The 25241-nt window shown below is 40.5% G+C and overlaps 1 protein-coding gene across 3 annotated transcripts; it reads left to right on the forward strand.

The window, feature by feature from the left end:
* Window positions 1–183: 183 nt before the first annotated feature.
* Window positions 184–25061, forward strand: osbpl7 (oxysterol binding protein-like 7). 3 transcript variants are annotated; one of them, XM_030754693.1, is made up of 22 exons: window positions 184–498; window positions 8745–8960; window positions 9662–9805; window positions 9901–9954; window positions 11070–11336; window positions 11433–11556; window positions 12010–12128; window positions 12223–12321; window positions 12516–12539; window positions 16799–16949; window positions 17113–17219; window positions 17317–17485; window positions 17797–17943; window positions 18039–18175; window positions 19024–19161; window positions 19778–19841; window positions 20005–20083; window positions 21087–21231; window positions 21331–21481; window positions 21759–21885; window positions 22274–22396; window positions 22888–25061. In XM_030754693.1, exons 2-22 carry the CDS (start codon window positions 8829–8831, stop codon window positions 22994–22996), a joined length of 2610 nt encoding a protein of 869 aa, XP_030610553.1. In that variant the 5' UTR covers window positions 184–498; window positions 8745–8828; the 3' UTR covers window positions 22997–25061. The 3 variants fall into 3 exon arrangements, with proteins under 3 accessions (XP_030610553.1, XP_030610554.1, XP_030610555.1); XM_030754694.1 differs by having other exon boundaries at window positions 12223–12312; XM_030754695.1 differs by lacking the exon at window positions 12516–12539 and having other exon boundaries at window positions 185–498; window positions 12223–12312.
* Window positions 25062–25241: the final 180 nt, after the last annotated feature.

Genomic DNA, 25241 nt, shown 5'->3' on the forward strand with positions numbered 1-25241 from the left:
ACAGTAAATTATGGCTTACAGTGAAATATTAACACATAGGTAGGCCATAAGGTCGGTAATTTCGGCTTAATAAATGGTGTTAATAAGGTTGTATGAGCAGGCTTCAAGCTTTGATGAGTCCATTTAAGCTCTTTGCTTCAGCTTCAAAGTGAGTGTTCAGAGAGGAGTCTGGCTGGATTCACCCTCCACTGCAGCCCCGCTAGACTTTCAGTGTAATTCCAGCTAATGCGGATAATGCGCGGGACGCAGTGCGCATGGTGCACGCCGCCTACGACGCACAACCCTCCTTGGATTTGGAGCTGCTCTCACCCGCTGGTAGGGAGGGCACGGCGGGTGAGATTATGTGATTGTCTCTGGATGAAACATGCAGTCTGACTGTTTGTCGATATTTTTTCAGTCAAAATGGTGATTTTTCAGATTATTAAACGCCAAGTGAGACACCTGTGGGATTAATCAGACGCAGAAGGACAGATGATGAGAGTCGCAGGTGAATTTCAGGTGGGATTTTTTTTTTAAATTACTTTTGCAAATTAGATTTGAAAACACCACACAGCTAATGTGAAAGTCTGGGTTAAACATACATGGAAAACGCGATATAACCACCAAAAATTCATCGTAATTCAGTGGTTATATGTGCTGTAATCTGGATGGTGAATGGGTCCTGGGTGTGTGCGTGTGTGCGTGTGTGTGTGTGTGTGTGTGTGTGTGTGTGTGTGTGTGTATATATATATATATATATATATATATATATATATATATATATATATATATATATAAATATATATATATATATATATAAATAAATAATACTAAAAACATTTGTCTAAAGTGACAGTAGCTTCCACTTGTCATTGTGTTAAGGTAGTGACATATCAGTGGACTCCAGATTAGACCCTGTGCAGCTTGGAGTAGCTCACAGGCTCAGGGGAGGACTTGTTAGCTGAGGATGTGATCAGAAAGGACTGTGACCACAAAAATGCACCTTTGAAGCTGTTTCTCTGCCTTTTGTAATAGTTTATTGTTTTAAATAATTTCCTCTGATTCTGGATTGCAAACAGTGATCAGCATTTATTCTGTTTCATGTAAACAGGAGAAACGTTTTCATGTAATGTAGCAGATCTGAATGATCTGAATCTGAGTGTTTTATTCCACAGATAAGATTGTAACAGTTATAATCTGTGCATTTTAACCCCACCCTCAGGCGTGATGCGGGTCTCCACCTTGGCTGACTTGTTCTGTTGGCCACTATTTTTCCCTGGGAGCTCATTACATCACTCCTCATGTTTTCTGGGTTAAAACGAGTTCAAAGAGTAGTTCATCTTTGAGTTATTTAATACAAATGGACTGGAGTGTGACTGCTTTACATGTTCTGAAAGCACACAAGCTTAAATGTATGCAACTATGATATTCACAATGTAACGATAACTGTTAAATATGGCAGACGCACTGAGCCTGTTTTTCATATCTAGAATAAGAAACTGCAGTAAAATCTGAGTGGAAACCGTAATAAAATTTAATGTGGAATATTCTGTATGTCCCTTCCTGACTAAGCAAGCTCAGAAACCTGCAAATCCTTTCATCCTGTTTCCACCACATGCTTTCATCACTGAGGTCAGTTACTCTCATCCTCTCTTGGCCTTACATAACAGCAAGGCGGGCTGCTTCTGGACAGATTTAGACAGATATCAGTTTGAATGCACTGACTTTGCATCTTGTGTGCCGCCCTGTATTGTCAAGGTTACATACTAAAATGTACTGAAAGGCTTCTGGAAAGCATTTGTTGGGCCCTGAGAAAGTCAGTCGGACACTAAAACATGAATATTAATAGCTTCTCTTCTCAAGAGAAAACTGAGCATATACAAAAGAAATCAGGAAGTAACTCAGCTGGAAAACATCCAACACAGAGGCAGGAACTCTGTTAGGAAGAAAACACTAGGGAGGCTACGCTAATGCATACAGAACATGAGTGAACTGCAAGAATAATAGAAACAAAAAACTCACCACACAATAATAATCAACACTACAGCTCAAGGATAACAATGGGACCCAAACTAAAAACTCACAACCAGAAACTCTAAATAACCCACAGACATCACAAAAGGGGGAATTTTATGTTAAAACTATTAATAATGAATTATAATAAATCATTGAGAGTCAAGTTTGGTTTTCAGACTCACAAATTAAATACAAATACACAAAATGTTTTCCTTGCAATTAACGTGCCTTTAGTCTTTTTTCTGCTTGTGCTCTACTGCAGGGAAACATTCAGGCTTAGATTTGAATCAGTTTTTCTCTTAAAACTTTGCATCTTCTTTATTTTTATGCATAAAACTTGCTAAATACTTTAACAATCCATGGCATAATCATATACTAAGTATACACGTGTTATTCTGCGATAATCATACTGAATAATATTGTTGTATCAGTGCTCTCTCACTTGAGATCAAGTTACTGCATTTCTAAGTTTCTCTAAGTAGCTAAAAGCATCTCTTGAAAAGCCAATTAAGCCGAGGTAATCCTCTCCTTGTAAGCGGTGTTGGCCACACACTGTACAAGACTGGATCCTCAGCAAAGAAAACTGCACAGGGATCCGCAAAAGCCTGAGAATCATCCACCTCCACGAGTTTTAGCAATTTAGTTACATGTATGTAAAGTTATTTAGACAGCTAACCCATCGGTATCAGCTGAGCTGAGACCTGAAATTAATTAAGCCAAATATCTGAGCGGGTCCTCGTCCAACTAAGACTTTCTCTAAATATTAATATTCCTGAAACTGTGTTTCATTAAATGATCCTAAACTAATACAGGACTGTTTGGTGGTGTGGGCTATATTTAGATTAGGGGTAGGTGTGGGGTCAGAGGGGGCCCTTAACAGATTAATCCAGCCATGCTCTCATCCAGAAGCTGTTAAAACCAGCCTGTGCAAATAATTATACTAATGAGACACCAGTTTGAAATATTGATCCCAGGATGTTAATATTTGTTCGGCCTGTTAAATGTCAGAAAATGTCTAAGAAAGCCACATTAGTCTGACCAACAGTCCCAAACCCAAAGGTAACATTTACTCTCACAGACGGACGTGCGCTCGTTAAGGAGCTGGAAGCAGATTTCTGTTTTGTAATCAAATATAGGTTTTAAAAGTATTAAAAACTTATCTGTTACAAAATAAACATGTTAAATTAAATTGAGGCTTTGTAATAAATAAGTGTCTAATTTAACATCCATGTTATTTAAAATAAAAAAGGTTTTAGAATCGAGCCCGCTGCATGAGAGACAAAAACTTTGAATATTTTATTGCCATAATTTGATACAAGAGCAACAAGAAAACCAAGTCAGGATGGGAGGAATGAGGACTCAAACACAGGCAGGCAAGCTGTAACACAATACACACGTATTATAGATTATTATTAGAGACACATTAACAGACACTGACAAAAGCACAAATGGAAACTGGTACTATATGTGCACACACAGACACACAGAGGGCAATCAAGGGAAGAGGAAACAGGTGGGGAACAGAGAACGGCTGAAACTAATGAAGCTAAACGATACACAGGAATTAAAACAAATACAAACACGGGACACCGGGAATGACAAAAGAAATCAGGAAGTGCCTCAAATGGAAAACATCTAAGAGAGAGATGACAAGAAAACACTAAAAGGAGGCTAATAAATACCAGAATGTGTTTTGTGACAATTTATTTATTTAGTTGTGTATTTAAGGTCTTAGATTTTTATACTCATAAATGAATCTAATATTTTATGTTGACACACATATGGTCTTTTTCACAATCTTAAAATCAGGCAGAAAAGGGCCTAAAATGCTGCCGCCTAAACCTTTAACCTTTACAATCACTTTGATTCAATCATGTTTGTATATGGGTATAAATGTTGTATATTTCTGAATAAACAACCTTTTTTCTGATGTGCTTTAAAAACTGAACGCTGTCATGCTGAAGGTTATTTATGGTGTTTCAAAAAGGCTCTAACAGATCATATTATTAGAAAAGCTCTGCCTGAATGCAGCATTTACATTTTCTTTTTTTAAAGAAATGTTGTAGTTGTATTAAAGGAGTAAAAGTGCATCCTAAAGCGTGATTTGCTTGTGTGTTAAGTTGGAAACTCATGCTTAAATGAACGCAGATCAAACTTAACTTCCTCTCAGAGTAATCTTCCAAATTTGGCTTGTATATTTAGTGTGGGTTTTTTTGTTCAGTACAGTGCGCTGGCTCTAGGATCTAGAGTGATCTGGTCAGAGGATTCAGGTGTGCTGTGCTGTGTCCAGGTAACATTTCTGATAGCAGGCTTAAACCAAGAGCCCTGCTCTTGTGCCTGTGTTAGATAACTGGATTACTCTGTCTCCTTCCTTGTCTCCTGCTCTGCTCAGTCTGTTTAACACTTTCACTTCTTACTCATGGAGGTGTCTCCCCTTTTTTTTAGCTGTTCATAAAAGCCATAGAAATATATAAATATGTTAGTAATTTGTTTATGCAAGAATATGTTTGTACACTTGTTCTCTTAAGCCCTGATTTTTTAAAGACTTATGATTATGTTTATTATTGATAGTATTAGTGGATACAGGCAAGAAATGAGGAGGAGAAAGAGGAAGGAATGACAAGTAACACAGGTCTCAATAGTTTAATAAACAGAGAAACATCTCAGTTTTCATCTAAAGTTACTCATAACTGATTAGCTCATTAATTTAAACTTTTAAACTGCAAGTTAGCTATACACTGTACTGCCAAAACTATTCACTCGTCTGCCTTCACACACATATGAACCTGAGTAACATCCCATTCTTAATCCATAGGGTTTAACATGTCGGCCCACCCTTTGCAGCAGAAACAGCTTCAACTCTTCTGGGAAGTCTTTCCACAGGTTTAGGAGTGTTTATGGGAATTTCTGACCATTCTTCCAGAAGCTCATCTGTGAGGTCGGACACAGATGTTGGAGAGAAGGCCTGGCCCACAGTCTCTGCTCTAATTCATCCCAAAAGTGTTCTATCTGGCTGAGGTCAGGACTCTGTGCATGAAATTGTCCCAAATGTCTTGGTATGCTGAGGCATTAAGGGTTTCTTTCACTGGAACTAAGGGGCTGAGCCCAACTCCTGAAAAACACCCCCACATCATAACCCCCCCTCCACCAAACTTTACACTTGGCACAATGCAGTCAGACAGGTACTGTTTCCCTGATAGCCACCAAACCCATACTCCTCTGTCAGATTGCCAGATGGAGAAGATTCATCCCTCCAGAGAACACGTCACCACTGCTCTAGAGTCCAGTGACGGCGTGCTTTACACCCCTGCATCTGACACGTTGCATTGACCTTGGTGAGGCTTGGATGCAGCTGCTTGGCCATGGAAACCCATCCATGAAGCTCTCTACACGCTGTTCTTGAGCTGATCTGAAGGCCGCATGATGTTTGGAGGTCTGTGGTGATTGATTGCAGAACGTTGGTGACCTCTGTGACCCGACTGACCCAACTCTGTGAACTGCTGTTTTTCCCAATCACTTTGTTATAATCCCACTAACAGCTGTTAATATATGTTAATAATAATGTGAATATTTAGTAGTGAGGAAATTTCACGACTGGACTTGTTGCACAGGTATCATCCTATCACAGTACGACGCTGGAATTCATTGAGCTCCTGAGAGCGACCCATTCTTTCACTAATGCTTGTAGAAGCAGCCTGCATGCCCAGGTGCTTGGTTTATACACCTGTGGCCATGGAAGTGACTTGAGCTTCATAGGCAGGTGGAATTTGAGGAGCCCATTTTTAGTAGACTAATGCAATAATTATAAATAATAATTATGCACCCTGTTCTGCCCTTGGCATCTTTGTATGGCGACAAGGCCAAATTTGGTACATATTTCACAGGTTGCAGAATGTGACACACTGCCTGGAATTACTTTGACTAAAATATATTATTGCAGTTAAAATAAGTGCACCCTGATTCTTTGCTAAAAGGCTGGTGTTGCCTCTTAAAAGCGATCAGGTGGGAATAAGTATGAAATGGAGAAGTGTCTCCAAGCTCAGGGTTCTTTCTATTGGCCTAAAGATTGTGGAGCTGTTACTGCCCGAATTAGTTTTTCCAACAGATAAAAAAAGCCTACAAAATGCTTTTAAATCAGATCTAATTTGTACTGTTTCTTGTGAACAAAACTGAACACTGTAAATGCTGATGCCTTTGAGGAAAAAATATTAACAACCCACTTTACTTTTTTACATTATAGTATATACTTTAGAGGTCTTGTCATGGTTACTTCACTTCTCTTTTGTTTAGACTCTTGTGGATGTGTGATGTGGCTTCCAGTTTTTATGTGGCTAAGAACAGTGGGTTTGTACTGATCAGTTGTGATATCCATTTTAAGTCATTTTAGTCACAAATAGTTGAAAATAGCAGAATTCCTGTAATCATATGTGGTGCACAAAGTAGAATTGCAACACAACTGATTGTCAAAGTTCAAGGAAGAAAATCCGCAAAGGTTTAGAAACTGATTATGCTGATTATGCAGGTTACAATGATATAATAATAGTTTAACGCTGCCAAATAACTGCTAGTACATTACTGTATTTAATGAAGATTTTCCCCATTTCAAGTTGTCAAGCCAAGCCAATTTATTTATAGAGCACTTTAAAACAGTAAGCACTGACCAAAGTGCTGAACATGGAAGAATAAAAACAACAAAAGACAAACGTAAAAGTCAACACCCAGAAATAAGAGCATCAATAAAATATAAAAATAAATAAGAGCATCAGTAACATAAAAATAAAAGAGCAACAATAAAATAAAAATAAAATACACAATCAAAAGTCAGGATAAAATTAGACTAAAAAACAGATACATAAGAAATAAATACACTACGATACAAACATCTCAAGCTTGTTTGAATGCCTGGTGAAAAAGGTGGGTCTTAAGAGAAGATTTAAAAATAGCTAGTGAAGAGGCCTGTTTGATGTGCATAGGCAAAGCGTTCCACAACCTGGGAGCTGCCACTGCGAATGCTCTGTCCCCCCTGAGCCTCCGCTTAGTCCTCGGTACGACCAACAGCAGTTGGTCAGCAGATCTGAGTGGTCGGGAAGGGGAGTGTAGATGCAGCAACTCTGCGAGGTAGGGTCATGCAAGGCCATTTAAGGACTTAAAAACAAATAAAAGAATTTTAAAATGAACTCTAAAATAAACAGGAAGCCAGTGCAGAGAAGATAAAACTGGAGTGATGTGTTCCCTCTTACGTGTTCCAGTCAATAGCCGTGCGGCAGCATTTTGTACAAGCTGAAGACGAGACAGTGAGGACTGATTAACGCCAAAATACAAAGAATTACAGTAATCCAACCTGGTTGTAACAAAGGCGTGGATCACTGTATTAAAGTGATCTTTCGACAAGATATTTTTTATTTTGGCGAGCTGTCTCAGATGAAAGAAACTAGACTTAACCACAGCATTAATCTGACCCTCCAACTTAAGGTTTTTGTCCATTTTGACACCCAAATTTGTGACTGTGAGCTTAGCATATTGAGATAAAGAACCCAGGTCCACAGGAGTGACCCTCCCTGTGATGCCCGGACCAAAGATGATGACCTCCGTCTTTTTATCATTAAAATTCAGGAAATTTGAAGCCATCCAAGCTTTGATGTCATCGAGACATTTCGTTAGTGTGCGGATGGCGTTCGCATCACTTTGTTTTAGGGGCATGTAAAACTGGGTGTCATCTACATAGCAGTGGAAGGCAATTTTATGCTTCCTAAGAATGGAACCAAGGGGGAGCAAATACAGAGAGAACAGTAGTGGTCCAAGTATTGAGCCCTGAGGCACCCCACACGACAGAGGTGCACAGGATGATCTAAAATCGTTTAGGCCAACAGAAAATGTTCTCTGGGTCAAATATGACCTGAACCACTCCAGAGCTGTGCCCCGAATACCCACCCAACATTCTAGACGAGAAATTAAAATGTTGTGGTCCACTGTGTCAAAGGCAGCCGTTAGATCTAAAAGAAGTAAAATCACATAGTCTCCGACATCTGTAATTAGGAAAAGTCATTAAACACCCTTAGCAGGGCAGACTCGGTGCTATGGAGAGGCTTAAAACCAGACTGAAAAGTTTCAAGGATATCATTTTCATCTAAAAAGGCTTTCAGTTGGCTATAAATGACTTTTTCCAAGATTTTTGATAGAAAAGGGAGCCTAGAAATAGGCTTAAAATTTGACAAAACAGTGGAATCTAATCCGGGTTTTTTAATCAATGGCAACAACTGTCGCGTGTTTAAAAGGTTGAGGAACCACCCCAGAGGACAGGCTGCTGTTAATAAGAGTAAGAACCTCTTTAACAAATCGAGGTGGGATGACATCAATCGGGGAGCCTGAGGGCTTTAAGAGGCCGACAATCTCGGGTAAAGAAGAAAGACTGATCGGCGCAAACTGGTGCAAAGCAGCAACAACAGAGCAGGGAACAGAGACTGAGGGGTCACAAACAGGAGATGATATGAGAGCCCTAACATTTTCTACTTTTGCCACAAAGAAATCACGAAATTTCTCACAAGCCTCAGTTGAAGGCTCGATGCCAGCAGACTGAGGGGCATTCAAAACAGTATTTATAGTATCAAACAGTACACAAGGCTTGTGACTATTTCCCACAATAATATTTGACAGGTACTCTTGTTTGTTGTGATGGGTTAGCAGCTGAAAAACTAGGAATCTGGTGCTTTAATGTGCAGAATAACCATCATCTCCTTGGCTAATTTCAGGGGGCTTTTGGCAGATTGCAGCAGGACTCACTCAACAAACAGCCAATCACAACAGGGAGGAGAGTCTGAGGTCTGCGCTGTGAGATGGACTCATATGGCTCATCACTAAATCGCAGCCAATCGCTGGCAAGTGGACTGGAAAAGACTTCCCACACGTGGAACAAGCCAGCCCACTCTCAGAGCAGCAGCACTCTGTCATCCCGCCACTCCAGACAGGTCGGACACTTCGGGATAAAACAAAGGGTCTATAAACACACTGCTTTGTGCAGTTAAATCATATATATAAACACAGCAGGTAGAACTTGTTAATACATTTCTCAAGAAATCTGCTGTTACTTTGTTCAGTGGTTGTGTAACTTTTTCTGTCATGCTTGAGAAGCTGGAAAATGCTCTGTTGACTTTCCTGCATAAATCAGATTTATCCAACTCCACATTTGCCCCTGATCATCCACACCCTCCCTGCAACAACTGGATTTGTCTATATTGCTGGTTCTGTCCAATAAATGATCAAAAACCCCAAAACTGCTCAGTTTATGTGATCAGATGTGACAAAAAAGCTGCAAATTCTCAGATTTTTTTGGAACATTTGGCTTAAAAAGCCATTAATCAGTTATCAGAGTAGCTGCAGATTAATTTTGTTCAGGACATTTCCATTCAGTTTTTATCCATTTATTTACATTGGAAGTAACAGACATAAAACAGATCTCTTTGAATCTTAAAAAGTAAACCAACATTTTTTTGCATGGATACATTTAAAGGTTTGTAACAAAATTACTGAGGGGTGATGGCCAACACCCTCCCCTTAGCAAAAAATTTTAAATTAAAAAGATGTTTTAAAATATTGAAGAAAGAAAAATATGATTGAAGGAAATAAGAGTTCAAACCTGAAATTTAGTTTTTCTGCACATTTTCCACAGATTGTCAAAGACTGGGAAGTGCTTGAAGACCTTCAGGTTGAAATGCAGGCAGGAGGTGACGATCCTCAGGACAGGCCCACCCCGGGAATCTGTGAAGGCTATCTTCTCAAGAGGAGGAAGTGGCCGCTCAAAGGGTGGCACAAGGTGAGAAGTCTCTGCACTCATTCATAACGATGACCACGTGCTGCATCTCTTTAAAAGCTGTCAGGTTTTGAAAAGACGATTCATCTCTTTTTCAGCGGTACTTTGTCTTGGAAGGAGGGATCTTACGCTACTCCAAAAACCAACAAGATGTAAGTGAAATTTGACCTCTTGTCAACACAATACACAAGTGAACAGAGTCAAACAAAAGCCATAAAAATTATGTAGGTTTTCGTTCTTAATTTCTTTGTTCAGGTTCATATAGAAAAGCCATTTGCTGCCTGAACACACTGACATGGTAGCATTTAACATGCACATCCATGATGGAAGTCTTCTGTCCCACCACATCTTAAAGGTGCTCTATTGGACTGAGATCTGCTGACTGTGGAGGCCATTTGAGTTCAGTGAATTCATTGTCATTAACTTGAGATGAGTTGAGTTTTGTGACATGGTGCATTAGCCTGCTGGAAGCAGCCACCAGAGGCTGGGTACACTGTGGTCACAAATGGATGGACGTGGTCAGCAACAAGACTCAGCTGGGCTGTGGAGTTTAAACGATGGTCAGTCGGGCCAAAGTGTGCCAAGAAAATATTCCCTGCTGGTGGTGTATCCCATCCCACCACCAGCAGCGGCCTGAGCCATTTATACAAAGTTGCTTTCCTTGAAGCAGTTTGGCTAGTCTCGTTTGACTTCTAACATCAACAAGGTTGCTGGATATTTTCTTCTTTTCTGACCATTCTCTGTAAACCTTGGAGATGGTTGTGTGAAAAAATCCCAGTTGATCATCAGTGTGTGGAATACCCAGACCAGCCTGTCTGGCACCAACAACCATGCCGTGTTCAGAGTCCCTTAAATCACTTTCTTTCCCATTCTGATGCTCAGTTTGAACTTCAGCAGGTTGTCTTGCCCACGTCTACATGCCCAAATGCATTGCTGCCATGTGATTGGCTGATTAGATATTTTTGTTAACAGGGAGTGAACAGGTGTATATAATGATGGTGAATGTAGTTCCCCTTATATTGGCAGCCAGGAGTCGGGAATGGTAGCTCAGCGGATCTCAGTGCCAGCCCACATCAGCCGATCGCTGAACTACCTCACAACTCTTCTACAGAGCATACCTTTTAAATTGGTTTAGGCTGCTCACAGTTGCTGCTTCTATTACAAGCCACTTGGTAAACCACCTCTAACCCAGTTCCTCCAGTGTCTGACTTATTCAATGTCAGTAAATAATTTTCATAACAGGTTTTTACAATCCTTTGTTCTACAGGTGGCCAGGGGAAGAGTCCAGGGCTCGCTAGATGTTAGCCTTGCTGTAATATCAATAAATAAGAAATCAAATCGGATTGACTTGGATGCGGGGGACATTCTGTATCATATGAAGGCAAAGAGTCATGAACTCTTCTACATCTGGGTAACCAAGCTACAAGCTCACCGCTTCTACAAGAAGAATGAGGCAGCTCATGTTCACAGCAGCTTCCTCCAGTCTTTGTCCCATCCCACTGCTGTTGGACAAGCTCAGAGAAATGGAGATTTGGTAATTATGGAGCAAGAAAACTAGTCAGACTCAAAGCCACAGTCATTACAGGTCACTGAGAGTAACCCCTGTGCCTGCTTGCCTCTGTTTTCCCAGAGCTCCACAGGGATGGCAGATTCAGCTGGCGCATCAGGAGTGCTGCCCTCAGCTAACACCGCCGTGAACAGGAAGGTGTCTGCCTGGCTGCAGCAAAGCCACGATCCCGACACCTGCGTTCAAGGTATTTGTCTAACAGTCCCAGCTGCAAGGACAGAATTGACCATAGTTTATTGAGTACAGTTATCACACATTAGGTGATATTACTTGATTTATTCTTTCTTCTTCAAATAGCTTTTGCCTTTTTGATAATACGACTGGGTGTGCAGATGACCCCCCCCCCCCCCCCCCCCCCCCCCCCCCCCCCCCCCCCCCCCCCCTCCCTGAGCCTGGTTCTTCTGGAGGTTTCTTCCTGTTAAAAGGGAGTTTTTCCTTCCCACTGTCACCAAGTGCTGCTCATAGGGGGTCGTTTTGACTGTTGGGTTTTCTCTGTATTATTGTAGGGTCTTTACCTACAATATAAAGCGCCTTGAGGCAACTGTTTGTTGTGATTTCTTTGTATTAGATCTGTGGACAGCAGGACTCTTGTGTGATTAATTAGTTCCAAAAAATATACTTCTTGTATATTTTATTCTAGAGTTGAACCGTTGTCATCTGGACCTCTCTGAGCTAAATCGCTTAATCCAGAGGCTGCAGGTGCTGGAGGTGGGCCAGGCTTTTACTAATGGAGACCTGCAGCGCATCATCAGCATACAGGTGCATACAGGCTAATCATTTAAAGATATTGTACTGCATTTCTATAAAGCCACCGGGAAAATAAAATAAGAAAATAAATCTTTTTTTGGTGCAGAATCTCTCACTCGAGAAACCAAAGAAGCCGAAGTCAGGGAAGATGTGGGGCCATTCTCGCACACTGTCCAGAGTGGAGGCCCTGGGAATGGTAAGCATGGTCTGTAACTTTCAGTCTCTAAAACAGGGACATGATCAACAACATTGTGAAATGTTAATATTAATTACATAATAATTTGACATACAGTACCTCTTATTCATAACCCTTATTCATACATTGAGTCAGCATATTGGGTTTATGACATCCCAATTCTCCAGTAACATTTTGGGACCTTTCTCTAATTTAATCCAAAGCCTATACGTGGGATTACTAAATCGGTGAGTCGCTATTAATCCATGAGACAACTTGATACATAAAAATGATTTAATGTTCTTCATTCACACCCTACAGCAGACTGGCATCCTAACAATGAATTGTGACCTCATAAATAATGACATGAAAGGTTTCTTTTTTTCAGGTTAAAATGGCAAATGGAGTTAACACTGTTCATCAACGTCCAAACACACACATGCAGCACACTGTATCTGCCAGCGTAACCCATATTCTCTACTGTGCCGAGACTATCTTTCCACCCATATGTATCCGGATTGATCCTCACAGTGCAGCTGACGTGGATGTTCTTTAAGATACACCACCTATGATTGTCACTCACTAATTGACGTTGCGGCTTTATAAGCATGATGTGTGCTTCGGTTAACCTCGACTGGAACATGTTTCTGAGCGGCCTGGAGCTGGAGGGATGGTCTTTTCACTCAGAAAACTTGGGTTACATTGTAACAAACGGTTTGCACAAGAAAGAGCATAGCAATGGCATGACTGTAATATGTAGAAACAAACTTGCTCACAGAAAATCTGCTTTTCCTGTCTCCAGTAATGTCAGCTGTCTATTCTACAGCTCTGTGGGTTTTCTTTCTCACCAAACAGCAGGAAGTGATTCAAACGCAATATGCCAAATGAACACATTTGTGAGCAGCTTGTAAGATAGAAAACCCACAGCATGTCCACGTAGTAGATGCCCACATTTAAGACATTAATATGTTCCTGATTAGACTGCTGAAGTGAGATAGATTACACCCCTAGCTGTGTCTTTATATTAACCAGATATACAGGTGCTGGTCATAAAATTAGAATATCATGAAAAAGTTGATTTATTTCAGTAATTCTATTCAACAAGTGAATCTTGTATATTATATTCATTCATTACACACAGACTGGTATATTTCAAATGTTTATTTCTTTAAATTTTGATGATTATGTTAAATGGACTAGTTCTTATATAGCGCTTTTCTACTCAGTATGAGCACTCAAAGCGCTTATACAGCCTGTTTGCATTCACCCATGCACTCCCATTCATGCAAGCACTTCCATTTTTACGAAGCTAAGTGCTTTTTTAATTAACTAACACTCACACACATTCATACTCCGACAGAACGGTCGGAGAGCAACTTGGGGTTAAGTATCTTGCCCAAGGATACATTGGCATGTAGCCTGGAGTAGCCAGGATTTGAACCGCTGATCTTCTGATCAGCAGGTGACCTGCTCTACTTACTGAGCTACAGCCACCCCATTATAACTGACAACTAATGAAAACTCCAAATTCAGTATCTCAGAAAATTACAATATTGTGAAAAGGTTCAATATTGAAGACACCTGGTGCCACACTCTAATCAGCTAATTAACTCCAAACACCTTTAAATGGTCTCTCAGTCTAGTTGTGTAGGCTACACAATTATGGAGAAGACTGCTGACTTGACAGTTGTCCAAAAAAAAAGACGACCTTTGACACCTTGCACAAGGAGGCCAAGACATAAAAAGTCATTGCTAAAGAGGCTGGCTGTTCACAGAGCTCTGTGTCCAAGCACATTAATAGAGAGGCGAAGGGAAGGAAAAGATGTGGTAGAAAAAAGTGTACAAGCAACAGGGATAACTGCACCCTGGAGAGGACTGTGAAACAAAAGCCATTCAAAAATGTGGAGATTCACAAAGAGTGGACTGCAGCTGGAGTCAGAGCTTCAAGAACCACCACGCACAGACGTATGCAGATGTGGGTTTCAGCTGTCGCAGTCCTCGTGTCGAGCCACTCTTGAACAGAGACGGCGTCAGAAGCATCTCGCCTGGACTAAAGACAAAAAGGACTGGACTGCTGCTGAGTGCTCCAAAGTTATGTTCTCTGATCAAAGTCAATGTTGCATTTCCTTTGGAAATCAAGGTCCCAGAGTCTGGAGGAAGAGAGGAGAGGCACAGAATCCATGTTGGCTGAGGTCCAGTGTAAAATTTCCACAGTCAGTGATGGTTTGGGGTGTCATGTCATCTGGTGTTGGTTCACTGTGTTTTCTGAGGTCCAAGGTCAACGCGGCCATCTACCAGGAAGTTTTAGAGCACTTCATGCTTCCTGCTGCTCACCAACTTTATGGAGATGCAGATTTCATTTTCCAACAGGACTTGGCACCTGCACACAGTGCCAAAGCTACCAGTACCTGCTTTAAGGACCATGGTGTCCCTGTTCTTAATTGGCCAGCAAACTCACCTGACCTTAACCCCATAGAAAATCTATGGGCTATTGTGAAGAGGAAGATGTGATACGCCGGACCCAACAATTGACCAAGAGAGAAATAACTAACACAGAGAGATAAAGATTAGCACTAAACTACACAACATAGGCAGAGAACTGTAGGAGGAAACAGCAAACACACAAAGAAAAGACAGTGGGAAACATTGGGGATATTCTATGAGGGAAGTTCAGCTTGGCCAGGAGCTGGCATTCGTACCTAAGGGCACTTTAAAATTCCCACTTAACCTAACCCCACAACTGCACGTCTTTGGACTGTGGGAGGAACCTGGAGAACCCACGCAGACACGGGGAGAGCATGCAAACTCCACACAGAAAGGCCCTGGCCAAGGCAGATTCAAACCCAGGAACTTCTTGCTGTGAGGCTACATTGCTAACCACTGCACCACCGTGCTGCTGCCTGTTCAAGTTTCTAATCTGGGCGATATTAGCTGCAATTCCAGCAGTATAAAAGAGACTTAGCAGGATTACAACCAAACAGAAAAACATAAATGTTTCTGCATCATTAACAGAATACATTCAAATTCCAGTGTGACACACAGTGTGAGCTGGGCTTTATTTAGTGGGGTTTGTTGGGTGCAACTTAACAGATTACAGATATAAAATCATTAGAGAATCTATTTTGCAACTAAAGCACACAGTACAATGAAAGAATCAGTGAAAATGTGCTTCTTGATGATTTTTATACCCAAACTCCAGGTGAAAACTCTGAGCTCACTAACCGTCATAAGAACATTACAAATACACACAAACAAAAAGCTCCATTAATACTGAGGAAAAACCCAATAACAAAACAATATACATAATACAATATGTCTGAATTGCTGTGGCCAAAAATGCAACCCCCCCCCCCCCAAAAAAAACGGAATTAAAATAAAACCTAACATAATAAAACAACAAATCTATTCAAACTTGAGAAAGCAAATATTGAGTTTCATCCATCACTTCCCCTTCATCCCATTACACTGCTCTCTATTGAGGGGATAGTTTTAGTTTTGGGAAATATGTTTATTTGCTTTTTTGCTAAATGTTGCATGAATAGCTCCTGTCATGTCTCATTTATAGCTAGACGAAGGTTAGCTTAGCTCAAAGAGTTCATACTTCAAATACCTTTGTTTAAAGATAAGAAGCCCCAGTTACTTTAGTTTGACTTGGGGTTTAAGTAGGCCCGGCTGGGGTAGCTGTTCCTCCTGTGTTCTGTGTGTACATGGCAACAAAGCATGCTCATACTAGCATTAAGTTCAGGGAACAACCCTGTTATGTCTATGATGCATTATAGTAACCACTTTATGGAGCTGCTTGAATACATTAGTGTGGAAAGTACTAACATTTTTCATGTATTTATATGGAGTATTTGAACTCATTAAGTGAAATTGAGCTTGTGGAAATGATGTCTGGTGTCATTTCTAGTAAAAAAAAAAGATTTCCAACCAGTTGGTTCAGTTTTAAAAACATACATGAGCTTGTATTATAATGTTTTCATAAATAATACAAAATCTACTGTACAAAATACTAAATACTAAGTTACTCTTCTTATCCAACTCAACACAAAAGAGCACATATTTCCCTAATATCAAACTATTCTTTCCACTCCACTGTAGGCACATTTATAGACCATGGTACCTTCAACATTAGAAGTCTTCACAAGACCAAAGAGGTCCACATGTGATTTGCAAACATAAAGTTTAATGTTTAAAACAAAAGCTTATAAGAGGATCTAAGCATCGCAAAGAGATCCTCTCAGGTATTTTAGAAGCACAGACCTGAGATGGGAAGTAAATCAAGACCCTCCCACCCTGCAGTACTAGTAAAACTTGTGAAGACCTCTATATTGGTGGTGAATTCCCATTCCCTGTATGCTACAAACATTGGTTCTTCCCTTCATAGTGCTGGTTAACAGGGCTCAAACCTTCTGTGCTGGATAACATAACACAACAGTGGCCTCTACTCACACAATGACAGATAACAAGGAAATCAACCACAGTCCTCCTTCTGTTCACCTCACAGCTGTCCTCCAGTCACCTGAGCAACTCGGCCCACCTCGGTGCATCAGTCCCGTGCATCCCTGACTACGTCTACTCCCAGCTCTCCCCTTCCTCGATCACATCGCCCGAAGGCAAGAAAATCCAACAGGACATCTGCACCATGTCATTACGAGGTCAGAGAAACATATAAACACACATCTACTGTAGTATCTGCACGTGCAAAAGTTCATTTTAGCCTTTTACCTTTATCCTGTAAATTCTGTTATTGTAAACTATGTAAACACCACAGATATTTTTCTGATCAGCGGGAGCTTCTGTTGTCTTATGCTTCTTTAGTGCTTAATTCTCTGAAGTCAGTGCATGAGACTCTGTCCCAGGAGAGGCAGAAGCTGCAAGAAGTCTTTGAAACTAACAACGTGCACCAGTCCAACACATTAGCTGAGGTAAAACATCTGGATTCTCTGGCACACTTTGTCCTGTCTGTTTTTCTTGATGGCCAAATTTCTTTGTTCATTCCCGTTTCTCCTCGTCCGGCACTAGCCTGAAGCAGTGAGGCGCTCATCCCAAGGACCTCCTTCAGTGGCAGACTCAGCTGCAGAATATTTTGATGCCAGCGATGACATCCTGTGGGGTAGCTCCTCTGAGGTGTCTTATGAATCCGGGCTTAGTGATGGAAGCACCACCAACTCTGAGCCTGAGGAAGGACACGGTGGGTACATCGGTATCAGAGACCCGGGTTTAAACTCTTATTTTAAAGTCATCATCTCTTTTAACGCCCAGCTGTGTCAGGACATACCTCAGACTTTGTGAGGGTAAAGAAATGCTGCTTTCTATATCTACTCTATTTTTGATGTAAATATTGAACTAACTGAAACAATACTTTGTGCTAAGTCCAGCCTCAGAGCCACAGGCACTGATACAGATTCTTCTTCTTGGTATTGTCTGAATAGGAACATCCAGTTTCACTTTTATTCTTGATAAAAATAATAATATATATTTATTTTTTAACCAACATTTCAGCATCAGCTACCCGGAAGTACCGTGCCAGCATTTCCAGGACTCCCAACAGTGTTGTTCCCAAGAGCACGGGACGTCGAACCAAACTGCCCGCTCACTGTCCTGACAACAGCCATGTGGGGCTTGTGGCTATCCTCTATAATAACATAGGCAAGGACCAAGAAGCCGGACTTGTTTTGATAAAGTTATGCAAACAGAAGGTCTTTGTGGCGGTTTTCTGAGGCCTCTGTGTTGTTTCTCCTCAGGTAAAGACTTGGCTCGAGTGTCCATGCCTGCTGTTCTCAATGAGCCCATTAACCTGCTGCAGAGGCTGTGTGAAGAGCTGGAGTACAGCGAGCTGCTGGATACTGCCAGCAACACACCAGACCCTTACCAGAGGATGGTCAGTCTGTGCACACCTGCACGTTCTGTAACAAGGAAGGAATCAAAAATATATTGATACAATATATTGATAATGTAGCCTAAGATATATGTCTGACTCAGAGTGTATAGAAAAGATTAAAGGAGTTGCCTTAAAACACATTCTTTTTTAATGGGCAGCAGGAGGTGGGTCTTCTGGTTTTCTCAGACAGATAATTAAGAGAAAAAAATGGGTAGTTGCTATTTTTAATAAACAACAACATGGAAAATATGCATATAAACAGCACAAAATTTGGCCACTGTCCCTTTCACTGTCCTTTCCTTGTGCACCTCTTGATCACTTTCAGCATCTTGGCCATGATGGTCTCGTTCTGACCACATGCATGTGTTCATGCACGTTTAGGAAACTTGCACATTTATAATTTTTTGATGTTCACAGGTTTGCACACCCTGAATTCGTCCCCAGGGTCAGACTGTCAAAGAGGAGTTCTACTTTAATGCTGTTAAGTGTCTGAGGGAGAAAATTAAGCAAAAACAGTTTTTTTTGCAAGGTTTGCGTAGCAGCCCCTTTACTCACCAGATCTGACCCCCTGTCAGTTCCCTAAAATAAAATTTTGACATAGTGGATCCAACATGCATTCTAGGTGCACAAGTGCAAGTGATTTCTGGTATCAAGTGTAGCAGGGGGTTTCAAAGTAGTCCAGAGATGCACAAGGAGAGGACCTCGAAGAGGAAATATTTCACATTGCAAGACAAAGCAAAGTATAGCATAGAAAGCATTGTTTTCTTTGTGGAGTAATTAAACAAATTATATTACTAGGAGATTATAAATGATGTAACCCTTTATGTTTTGTGCTTTGTCTGATTTAGGTTTACATCGCTGCCTTTGCCATCTCTGGCTACTCCACTGCAACGTTCAGAAACCGCTACAAGCCTGTTAACCCAATTCTAGGGGAGACCTACGAGTGCATCAGAGAGGACCGGGGTTTCCGCCTCATCAGTGAGCAGGTATCTTAATCAGGTGTATCTGGGTTATGGGTAACGCTTTCTTGTACAGCCCCCCTTAGGCCATAACTACGCGTAATTTACAGGGATTTACCCTGTAAGTAAATTTACAAAATAGTATGGCCTTAGTCAAAATAATTACAGCCTTATTAAAAATAGAACAGCCTAATTACACATAACTTAAATTTACTTACAGGGTAAATCCCTGTAAATTACACATAGTTACAGCCTAAGGGGGGGCTGTAAAAGAAAGTGAAGTTTTTTGGCTGTTTTTGTCAGTCACTGGGGAATTTCTTACAAATCAATTATTTTCTTTTCTTTTTTGGTGGAAATGCACGGAACCAGCTCTAGACTGGGGGGTGGCACAGCATCGGTGGATCAGGGTTAAGCTTTATAGTGCCAGTTTAGCTGGTAACTACATTATTTCAGGTTTCTTATCTAAAACATTAAATTACTGCACCTACTGTCAGCCTGTTAGTCTAATGGGGACGCTGTTATCACACAGACACATTATTACTGGTGTTTTTTTTTTAAAGTTGGGAATTTATTTCTTTGTTAAGTATGAAATAGTTAAAGCCATTTCCATAGATGCTATTTTGTGATCTCATCTCTGCACCAGGTCTGCCACCATCCTCCCATCTCTGCCTGCCACGCAGACTCAGAGAACTTCTCCTTCTGGCAAGGTAAACAGTGTATTCAAACCAGCACACTCTGTTTACCTGTCAGTCAGGGGCTGTAATCATCGCTGTTTCTGTCTTCTGACTTCAAAATGATTTTAAAAAGTTCCTGTAGATGTGAATACCGTGTATTGTACAGTGTCACCAATACCTGCTTATATCTGAACAGACCAGCGATGGAAAAATCAGTTCTGGGGAAAGTCGCTGGAGATCCTGCCAACAGGAATGGTGAATGTGACTCTGCCGAGGTAAACAGCCCAGCTTTATTTTCTGATGCCCTGCACATCTGTTTGATGAATCTGATGAGTTTACTGAATGTCTCAGGGTGAAGTTGGGGCATATTATAAAAGAACCCAATCAGTGATGGTGAATTTGTCTGTACATGACATTTTCTGCTAATATCAGGTGCAATTAAAATATTTTCAAACTCCTGGGATGAAATGCAAAACCATGGCAGACAACTGGATGCTACCCACATGCTTATGAAGCTACCAGTGATATGACCACGTACACTAGCACATCTCTTTCCCACTGTGTCAAAAATGGTGACTTTCCAACTAAAATCCCATTTATAGCTCATTAAATCTTACAAATGAAATGTTTAAAAAAAAAAAAGCTAAAAAAATCTTATAAATGAAGTGTTTAAAAAAAAAAGCTCAAAAAATCTTATAAAGTGTTTAAAATTCCATTAGTAGATGATAATGGTGCTGTAGGCAGCAAAATTTGATGAGAAGAGTAACAGGTGAACAAGAAAAAGTGTTTTCAGTGCTCTTTGAGCCAACACACCATCTGATAGCTCAGGTGGTTCACACCCAATTTTTCACCCTCGAGGTCACACCTCAGGATGCCACAGCAGAGGGCAGGGGAAAATGTCACATTATATAACTGTGAATATCTAAAAAAAAAAAAAAGAAATCAAACATAATCTTGGTTATGCCCCTGAATAATTCCACCTTTTATGAGTTTGGACACATTGGACCCCTCAAATGAAAACAGCTGTTTCTGGTTCACTGCTGGAAACTGTGACTTTTTATGGAACTTTATAGATCAATGTGATTGAAAAGTCACAGAAATGAGAAAATATCTACAACAGTTAAAATAAAACAGTTTTATTTAAACGCATAAAAGCGAAGAATCCTCATATTTGAAAAGCTGCAATCAGGATTATTTCCCATCCTTTGAAATCTGCTTCAAAGTTCACCGTCTGTGTCAGCGATGACCAAATATTCTGAATTTGTGTGTTCTCTTCAGGTATGGCGATCACTATGAGTGGAACAAAGTAGTGACCTGCATCCATAATGTATTCAGCCAGCAGCGATATCTGGAGCATTATGGAGAGGTCACCATCAAAAACCTCAAAAATAAAATCTGCACCTGCAAGATTACCTTCGTCAAGGTGAGCCACCACAAGATCAGCTTCAGTGCTCAGCTCTTTATTCTCGCACTCCTTTTTTTTTGCATCTTGTTTGACTGACACGTTCTTGTCATGCTGCAGTCTCGTTATTGGGGTTCAGACACAAACAAGAATGAGGTGCAGGGCACGGTGCTGGACCAAAGCGGGAGCGTCATTCACCGGTTTGGAGGTCTGTGGCATGAAGGGATCTTCTGTGACACTCTGCCGACTCCAAAATGCATCTGGAAGCCAAGTGAGTCCACAGTGAACAAGACATGCTTCCTTAAATATTCTCTCTTTACTCTCTCCTTATCCTTAAATTAGAGCATCATTTTTTAGTTCTTAAACTTCTAAATCTTTTAACTCTGTGTCACATGTTGGTTGCAAAAACTCTTCATTAGAGGTGGAAGGTTTAAATGGAGGTTAGGTGCAACGATTAAGCGCTCTGTCAGCCAAAATGACTAATCAGCACAAATCCAAGTGTCACGTTTGTGCCTCAGTTTACCTAAGAAGCTTCTATCACCCCACAGATCCACAGCCAAAGGATTACCTTCTGTATTATGGCCTCTCCAGCTTTGCCATGGAGCTGAATGAGCTCACGCCAGACCTGAAGCCTCTTCTGCCTCCTACCGACACCCGCCTGCGCCCAGACCAAAGGTGAGAAATCTTCACAAAGTTGCATGTATAAAAAAGGATATTTGAAATGTAATTCTTAAAAAAAAAATATATACAAAAGCATCTTCTTAATCTGTAGTATCATCTAAAGGCTCTTGCCAAACAGAAAAAATAACAGGTGGAATTTTCTAGAAGCTTCATTCAATACAAGATGTGGTCATAACACCGTTATGATTTTCTTTTCAAGAAATAGCTACTTTTGCTGTTTTTTTTGGGTGGGGGTGGGGGGAGGTGAGGATGGCTTTCTGTGTAAAAGCCAGCACCCCTCTGCAATACTGTACAGACCATGGTGTTGCATAAGCTGACATCATCCAGTAACAGAGCGTAAACATACAGTAATTCTGACATTACTTCTTTGACCTTTTTACAGAATGCTGGAGGACGGAAAGGTGGATGAAGCCGACAGAACCAAGGATGAGATCGAGGAAATGCAGAGGGTGCGGAGGAAAGAGCTCGCCAAAAGGGGTGAAGAGCACGTTCCACGTTTTTTCAAGTAAGTTTATGGACAGTTTTTTTTTTTTTTTTGGACAGACGAGACCAAAGTAGAGATGTTTGGCCATAATGCACAGCAGCACGTTGGTGAAACTCAAACCCTGCAGAGCAGCGCAAACACCTCATACCATCTGTCAAGCACAGGGGTGGAGGGCTGATGATTTGGGCTTTTTTTGCAGCCACATGACCTGGGTGCCTTGCAGTCATGAGCTGATGATGAACTTCTCTGTATACCAAAGAATTCTAGTGTCAAATGTGAGGCTATCTGCCCGCCTAAAGCTTGACCAAAATTCAGTCATGCAGCAGGGCAGTGATCCTTAGCACAGCAGCAACTGTACAACTGAATGGTTTATGTTGTAGTAGCTGTAAACATGTTTATTATTGGTTTTAAATTGTTTCTGCCATCAAGTTTTCTTTCCTTGCACATACATAAACCATAGCAGTGACAAAGTGTAGAAATTATAATTCTAATTTTTTATTGTGTATCATCAGGAAATCCAAAGATTCCTCTGGACGGGACGTGTGGTTGACAAACGGGACGTACTGGAAGCTTAGAGAGAATCCGGGTTTTGCTAATCTTGAAAACTTAACTCTGTGGTGACGAGACTGCAGAAATGTGGAGACAAAACCACATTAAAGGACGAGATCGGAAATATCGGTGCTGGAAATTCTGGACAGCATGCATGAACCACTCAGAGAGGAAGTGGAGACAGTGCTGCAGATCTCTTCTTGGTCCTTCGGCACACCCATGACTGGTTCATGGGAATCCTCAGTCACCCAGCAATCATAAATGGAGATAAAACAATGAAAAACTTTCAGATTTCTTATTTATTTAATTTTTTTAGATTACTTTTTAGATTTTTTGACAAACTCTTAAGGATTTGAAAGTTTCTGCCTGTATAAAATCTCATAAACCCACATTTTGTTCACAGTAGAACATAGAAAACATGTTCAAATGTTTAAACTGCAAAATGTATCATTTTAAGATAAATATTAGCTCATTTTGAACTTGATAGCAGGGGCATGTGTGCCCACATTTAGCATCCTTTTAATGACAGTCTGTAAACATCTGGGAGCTGAGGAGAGCAGCTGCTGGACTTCTGGGGGAGGATTGTTGTCCTGTTCTTGTCTGATGGAGGTTTCTAGCTCAGCAGTCCTGGCTCTTCTTTTTTGTATTTCCTATTTCATGATGCACCAGAAGTTTTCAGCTGGTCAAAGGTCAGGACTGCAGGCAGACTTGGTGCTGGAATAGCTGCAGGATGTGGTTTAGCATCGTAATAACATGTTGCTCTAAAACCTGAATATATCTTTCAGCTCTGATGGTGCTGTTTATATCAGTCATGTTACTGACCTGTTGCCATTTCGTTTAGTACCACATCCTTTTTCAGCCTTTTGTTGCCCTGTCCCAGCTTTTTTTGAGACATCAAATTAAAAATGAGCCAATATTTTTCTTAAAATTGTATGTTTTCTCATTACAACATTTGTTTGTTTTCTATGTTCTATTGTGAATAAAATCTGGGTTTGTGAGATTTGCAAATCATTTGTTATTATTTACATTTTACAAAGCAGCCCAACCTTTTTGGGAACTGTAGTTATTATACGTAAAGATTTAAATGAATCGTGTGTTTTATGACAGCTTTTATATTTCTTGAGATCTTAACTACAGTCAGGGCTCCACGAATCAGCCTCTTGGTGAGAATTTGATCTGTTGCAGTTTTGGTTGGAAAAAGAGAAAAAATAAAGATATGAAGATCATAACTTTAAACCATGTTATCAACATCAAACGACAGTGATGAACCTACGCAGTGGGAGAGACCAAAAATAGAGCAAAAAGAGTGTGAAGAAACTCGGGACTTCAAGTAAACAAAAGATCCTTAACTGCTACATGTGCAAATGTTGTGTATTCGGTATAGAATTTGTTTCCACTGGTTCAAAAAAGTTTGCACTTCTTTAATTCTTGTGTTGTTTTCAAAGTTTGTGGTGGCAGGGAGCACCTACGAGGGAGTCCTCACATGGGTTTAGACAGCAATGGACAAAAGCAGCTTGTTTCATTGGTCCCCATCCATGATGATGGATGATGATACACCGCAGTTTTATTATTTGCATATCCGATGGCACACCCGGACTCCCCCTGCAAACAACAGTTGCAGAGAACCTTAGTTTATAGGTTTTATGTAAATGATAACAAATGCTTTTCCCAGGCAAGTCTAACTTAGACTACAGTGTATTTACACCATATATCTACATGCCCAAAGTTGAAGTGCAAACATTTTTGCTTGTGGTGGCTCAGGACATTCTCACATGAGAGATTCTTAATCTCTAGAGTTTAATTTACTGTTGCCAAACTAAAGTTTAAGACAGAATCTGTCTGCTTTAGTTGTGCTATCATGGAAAGTTTAGTAGTGCAATTTCTTCAAAAATACATATTTTTAATGTTTTTTAATTTATTTTTTTGACCTGTAATCTAAATGACAGTTACAAATGTTCAATAATCACATGTTTAAAAAAAGAGCTAATATATTACCCTTTATTTATACAGTATTCACCGAAACCTGTACATATACTGTATTTATACATTAAACAGGTGGCATCGTAACTGTGTTTTTAGTGGAACTGCATTCATAATGACTGCACTTGACTGCAAATAAATGTGTTCTTACATGCATTAAGAAAGGCTTTTCTTTCAAATGACCACTGAAGCTTCGGGACACAAAAGGTGAGACAAACAGACTCGAGATGTTACAATTAAGCAAGACTTTTACTTTATTTCTCTTGCAGCAAGGTAAAGCGCTTAAAAGGTGTAAGAAAAAGTGGAGGAGGATACTGAGAAGAGCTGTGCAGAAGGC

Source organism: Archocentrus centrarchus, chromosome 19 (genome assembly GCF_007364275.1).
Source record: "Archocentrus centrarchus isolate MPI-CPG fArcCen1 chromosome 19, fArcCen1, whole genome shotgun sequence".
Lineage (NCBI taxonomy): Eukaryota > Metazoa > Chordata > Actinopteri > Cichliformes > Cichlidae > Archocentrus > Archocentrus centrarchus.

Bases quoted from the DNA above. Each gene is read 5' to 3' on its own strand.
- osbpl7 (XM_030754693.1), top strand. From the start codon at position 8,829: ATGGACTCATATGGCTCATCACTAAATCGCAGCCAATCGCTGGCAAGT. The intron at 11,337-11,432 runs GTAATTATGGAG...CTGTTTTCCCAG, and splicing joins CTCAGAGAAATGGAGATTTG to AGCTCCACAGGGATGGCAGA. The intron at 12,322-12,515 runs GTCTGTAACTTT...TTTAATCCAAAG, and splicing joins CCCTGGGAATGGTAAGCATG to CCTATACGTGGGATTACTAA.